The sequence below is a fragment of the Dromaius novaehollandiae genome, chromosome 23 (genome assembly GCF_036370855.1).
Source record: "Dromaius novaehollandiae isolate bDroNov1 chromosome 23, bDroNov1.hap1, whole genome shotgun sequence".
NCBI lineage: Eukaryota > Metazoa > Chordata > Aves > Casuariiformes > Dromaiidae > Dromaius > Dromaius novaehollandiae.
The window spans coordinates 10,264,524-10,270,523 of record NC_088120.1 but is presented as its reverse complement, the minus strand read 5'-3'; the positions used below and the strand labels follow the sequence as shown (position 1 = coordinate 10,270,523).

The window sequence follows — 6,000 nt, the reverse complement described above, 5'->3', positions numbered from 1 at the left end:
GCGCATAGTTGTTCACTGAAGTGTTTCTCTCATTAAACTGAAATAGGCTGGAAATGGAGGAGTTTTGGATCCCCCACAGTATTTGATGCAATTCAGCTATAGTCAGCATTTCAGTCAAAGCTCTTCTTGAGTAAACTGCCAGAACTGGGAATGTATGCTTTTTTCTTCCCCATGGAATCTGACTCAGGAGTGTCACCCCAACATATTCACATTGCTTTTATTAGGTCTTCTGCCAACAGTTACAGGGTAACAGACACTTTGGACTGCAAAGTCAAAGTTGCAAGCAAAAATCAGGACCAAGGCAAAGAAAAAAAAAATCCACAAAGGCAATCAAATCAAATATAAATACAATGTTCTGGAGCTCTTTAATCATACCAATTTCTTTAATAAAGAGGTGGTTATGATCTTACAGTATTTTCTTTTGGCCTAATCCAAGGATTTCGTTACTCTTTACCAGTCTTAATTCCACGCATACAAAAAAAAAAATTGATATTCAACCTTTAAAATATAAGCCATATTTTCTTAATAAAATAAGTTTTGTGCTGCTGCTTGTTTAGTAAGTACTGTACATCAACTGTTCACGTCTATTCAACAAATGGACCATACAGAGTTCAAGCTAAAGCAAAAAAAACACAAGAAAAATAACAACCCAAACAGAGTGTCCTGTAAACACTCTATGTACAGTTCAACACTTGCTTGTATAAAGGAGGTACGAAAGGGGCTAGAAATTGAACACAAAAGCACTGGAATCCCCCATCAGTTTTCTTTCACAACTATTGAAGTGCAAATCACTCAGGCAAGATATGAATTTCACTTGTTTATTGCTGTCCTGCTGTCTGGCTTCCCTTCCTGAAAGAATCACATTCTTTTATTTCACACTAATTTTCCAAGAAGAAAATCTTCCGTGAGGCAACGTTGAATGCTTGGGCTTTTCAATACTAGACATCAGGTCATACGCTTGCGAATACCGGACCACCCTGACTGCCCCCACTAAGCTTTCCCGAGGGCTGTTCTGCCCTCATGCACCCCGCTATGTTCAGATATGAGATAAGGGAAACAAACAGCATTCAACAATTGACAGATAAATAAAAGTTATTCCTCTTCCCACAGATCTGCATGCACTTGGCAATGTTTCCAGTTGCACAAGGGACACGTGTGCATTTAGAAGGCAGAGACTCGGGAGCCGCTCAGGATGACTGTGTGGGGTTTCTGGTAACTACAAACCGTGATATGTATACAGGTTAACACCTATCTGCTATGGGCAGCAAAATGCACAGCACCTCAACATGCAATTACTCATTTGCATCTCGGACAAGAAAAGGGTAGAAATATTGAATGCTGGAGCCGTGTGGAAGGTACAGTGCATAGTCCATTATACAAAACATGCGGGTAACTCAAACCCCTTCTAAATGGTTTCAAAATGGAAATACAGTTTTAAAGGGCACAGCAGCTGAGTTTGGCTTTTTTATTTATTTATTTAAAACCATGAAAACCCAACGCAGAGGGTGAAATAAGGGCAGAACACGATCTGCAAGTCAACAGCTGAGAGTTTCAGAAGCCGTGAAGCTTTTGTGTAGTTAAAATTGCTGTTAAAAGTAGGTGCTACATCAGCAAGTCTTCATTCATAGTTTTCTATGAACAGCCACCTTACAAATGAGTGCAAATCTTAAAGGTCCATTTTACATTTCAAGTCTCAAGGTTAAAAAAAAAATTGTTACAGAGCAACAAGCTGTTTCTGTAAATGCCCACACTATCTCTTTTCAAATGGTTAAAAATGGCATGTGCTATGCCACAGCTACGAAAAGACATTTCAGAATTCTAGACCCAACTAAAACATTAAAATAAAAAGTAGAAACCAAAATACCTTTGCCCTTAGCTGCAGAACAGCAGCAAGGTGCTTTCAGTCATAATGCTGGTGAACAAACTGATTTGCAGAGAGAACTTTGACCGTAACCCCCAGTTTTACTCTTAATGAGGGGCCTCCTAGCACGAGGTGGGGTGGGTGCAGCCCCTCTGAGATCGTTCTGCTTTCAATGAACACAAGCCAGAGTTCTGAGGATGAGATGGGAGAGGTGCTGAATTTGTGTCACTATGCAGGCACTTGTGTATAGGAATGTAGGCTTCTCATGTTGACACGTAGTGTTTACGCATTCCCTACTCTCTAAAAGCCTCCCTAAGAGCTCACCACCCTACTGACCATGAGTGATTCTTGGTCTCCTCCCCATCACCTTGTAGATATACAGCAGTGGAGTTTGACACAAGGTGCAAAGGAGAATATGAACCAAATACTGTAGTCTTGAGAAAAATACAACTGTGCTAAATGTAGGATCTTCACAAGACGTGACATCAGTGGGCTCAGCACTTAGTTTGCATAGCATATTGATGTCTTCATTTTTTCACAAACATGTTGCCCAAAAAGAAAACAAGTACAGTGAATTCTTGGTATTAGGACAGAGCAATGGGTCAACATGACTAATGTTGTTTTTACAAACTACTAGCAAGGCAAATTTAAACCAGTAAGTACAAAATAAAAAGGTGTGCTTCTATCAATGCGTACTGACGAAGGGCAGTGCTTGTGACAGGCCTTGAAAACGTGTTCACTTTTGGCAGTAAATTGGTAAGAGAGCTCTTCCCCTTAAGAGCTCAGTAGCAGTGTACACACAACTCTTTCTCTTGAAGGAAGCTTTGTGCACGTTTTCATATCAAAAAAATCAGATAATCTGCCCACACGCTATTGGTGAGGAGTTGCTACTACTGCCCTGCTGTGCAGAATGGTCATTCTGTACAGCAAAATGAGTCTGAAAAGCAGTCACTGTTTTACTGTTGGGAAAAAAAGGCTTTTTCCCCCATTACAAACACAAACCAGTAGGAGTTTCCCCCATGACAATAACAAGTATTTTATAATTCTAAGGAACAATCTGGTGTGCTTTCAGAATAAAAAACCTGTGCATGAAATCAGTGATACCACGACACAAAAGAGCAGCAAAACCTAGCAGCAGAATCTACGACAGTTTGGACATGCTGAAGTTGGGGTACGTGGTATTTCAGAAAGCGGTCGGCCCATACGGACACGTGAGGAACGCACATGACGCATGGGAGACGCGAGCATTGAGGAATACCCCGGAGCTGCACGGACTGCAGTTTGCAACGCACACATCGGACAGGAAACGTGGGAGATCTCTGGCGTGAGCGTACAGCCTCAGGAAGTGCAGTGATGTAAACTCTGAGAATGTTAATGACTTGTGTATTTTGGCAACAGACTCAGTATCATATAAAAATAATGTTTAGTAAAAAAATCCCGGTTTCCATCATAGAAAGTCAGAAAAAAAAAAAATAATTGATAGCAATTTCTGTCCTCATGGGATGAAGATGCCCCCATTTGTCAGAAACAGTTTTAAATAACAAGTAGTACACTGGAAACAAAAATGGGTCAGCAGCCATTAAACTTGTCCTACATGAAAGTGCACATCTTTCAATGGAGTTTAACCACCATGAGGTTGTGATCTAACACAAACTGCAACTTAGGACCATAAAAATTAACTCCTTCCGATGGAAATATGGACCACCATCAAGACAAGATTACTATTTTCCTTACAAGATTAAAAACATTGAAATTTTGCAGCATCATAGTAAGGCACTCACCCATGGAAAAGTCTGTGACTGTTGCTTCGAATGGCAGCAGCTAACTAGCTTTTAACACGAGGAAGACAGTTTTCAGTTCTGAGCTAAGTGCTAGGGTGCCTTACATTATATGGGGGGGAATTATTTGGGGGGGAACTGTTAGTGTTAGAATTCTCCTATAAACTAGTTGTTTTTCCCCTTAACCCATTAAAGCATCTCATATTCTAAAATATTAGTTTTATAAATCTAGTCTTCTGTTTTAAGGCTCTAAAAATCCCCTCCCCCCAACCCCACAAAAAATACCTACCAGCGCCTGGTGGGCAACGGAGGACCAAATCCGCCATTTCACAGTCAGGAGTCTATAGTATTGCATCTTAAAAATGAAAACCTGCTTCTGCCTCCTGGAAGTTTTATCCCTTCCTTGAATGCCTTCATGTGTTTGGTCAGGTCAAAATTTTGCAAAGCCAGAAAAATTAAAAAAAAATAATCATCAGTCTCTTCCAATCCTACAAAGTGTTGGATCTTTCTGTCCCATGGTGCTGGTCTCCTGCCTCAAATCGACGCTGCCTGCCCTGCAGTGATTTCTCATTGGAAAAAAACCAAGGTGTCCCAATGCTTCCTTTTTTGTATGGCTCCTACAAATCTGAAAGCTTTCTTGAGTGAGGTAACAAAAGTTAGGCTTTCAAGCAAAGTACATGGTACGTAAAGTGTCCTGATGAACCTGCACAGCCTTCGCCAAGGCCTGGGGGTCTCTGCCGTTGCTCTGTCCAGATATATGGCTGCCCTCGCCGCTGCAAGTGCAAGAAAATCACTGCGTAATTATTTAAGATTTTCCCTGCAGGAACACTGGGAAACGCCTGCGGGGGCCAGGGACCAGGGTGCTGAACGCCATCTGCGCCTCTCCCTTGCACAAAGCTCAAGGTGAGCCCCCGCGGTCACGTCACGGCAGCTCCTGACCGACGGACCCAGCCCCCCGGCCGCCTCGGCCGCCGTGCAGGACGCGAGACCCCCGCGCCGTGGGGCCAGGGCCGGCGATCGCTCACCTCTTCTGGCTTACTGACGCCGCTGGGGAGAAGGATGGCGGCCCGCGGCCATCCCCAAGCACCAGCCGCGCAGGGGGACGCTAGGTGTGCCGGGACCGTGCCGAGGTACCGGCATCCCGAGGAGACCGGTAGTGCCCAAACCCCCCGAGGCGGTCACCGCCGGGCCTGGGCCCGCCCAGGGTGGGTGGGTGCGACCTCCCTCTCCCCTGCTCCTGCCAGGCTGAGCCCGAGGAGGACGCGGCCGCTCACCTGTCGTGCTCCTTGTCCACGAGGTGGTAGCGGGCCCTGAACGCCACCAGCCGGGCGTAGTAGGCCGGGGCCGGGATGGAGACCGAGCGAGTGCAGCGCACGTAGGTATGGCACAGCTGGTAGGTGAGGATCTGCAGCTCATCCGCGGTGAACCGGTTGTCATCCCAGAGGACGTAGTAGTGGGACGGCCGGCTCGTACCCTGGGGAGGAGGGGGAGGCATGGGAGGTGCTGCCCGTGCCCAGGCACGAGGTGGCCGCAAGCGCCGCGCGGGAGGGGGCCCGCAGGAGACATCACCCCTCCCAGGGTGAGGTCGGTTACCCCCTCCATCTGCCTTCCGTTTCCTCGCTCCGTCCTGCGCTTCCCTAAGCCGAGCACCACACGCACACGGGCACCGCAGGACAGGAAAACGCACTTTGCACCAGTGCAAACCAGCGCTAGAGCAGCTGCCCCCTTCCCAGGCACCCCCTTCCCGGGCAGCAGCGGGCTGCTGACCCTCGCGGCACGCCGCCTCCGCGCTGCACCGGCCCAGGCTCCTGCAGCTCCCCCCGGACCCGGCCAGCCCCCGCTGTCCTCGCAGGGAGAGAGGGAGCCAAAAAGCCTCCCCTGTGGAAGCAGCTGTAAATCAAACGAGGGCAAGTTTTTTCAGAGCAGCTTCTGACTAATCTTGGCTGCCTGAAGAAAGGCAGCTGCAAAGCAAACCACCTGCTCCAGCCGGCCGGCCCCCGCTCTCCGCCCGCGGCCAGACAACGGGTCCTGTCTGACGACCAGGAGCACCGCGAGCCCAGCACGAGACGCCAGCTGACAAGCTGCTGATTTGGCCTCTCCAAAGGAGGAAATTCTCCAAGAAGAGCTCCTTGGCTCCAGGAGAGAAAGCAAGTATGTGCCACGTAACGCAGCAGCTGTGCCACCCCGGCGCCTGCTCCCCCAGACACCGCAACGGCCGCTCGGATGGAGCTGCCCGCGTCTCCAGGGCCAGCCTTCGCCTTCCCAAGGGAGGCGGCAGGAAGGGCCCAGGCACATGCGCGAGAATGTGGTTTGCAACCACAACGGAGGAAAAGCAGCAGCATCACAACAGCCAGCTTGGAG

The 6,000-nt window shown here is 47.9% G+C and overlaps 1 protein-coding gene across 2 annotated transcripts in view; it reads right to left on the bottom strand.

Annotated features, from left to right (window-relative positions):
• Positions 1-203: 203 nt before the first annotated feature.
• The window catches only part of AGO1 (argonaute RISC component 1), a 28,321-nt gene continuing 22,524 nt past the window's right edge, over positions 204-6,000 (bottom strand). For both annotated transcript variants that reach the window (XM_064525237.1, XM_064525238.1), the window contains 2 exons: positions 4,914-5,113; positions 204-4,412 (listed from right to left, as the gene is read on the bottom strand). In XM_064525237.1, coding sequence (XP_064381307.1) covers positions 4,304-4,412; positions 4,914-5,113 — 309 coding nt within the window. In that variant the 3' untranslated portion in view covers positions 204-4,303. The remainder of the gene's footprint in view (positions 4,413-4,913; positions 5,114-6,000) is intronic.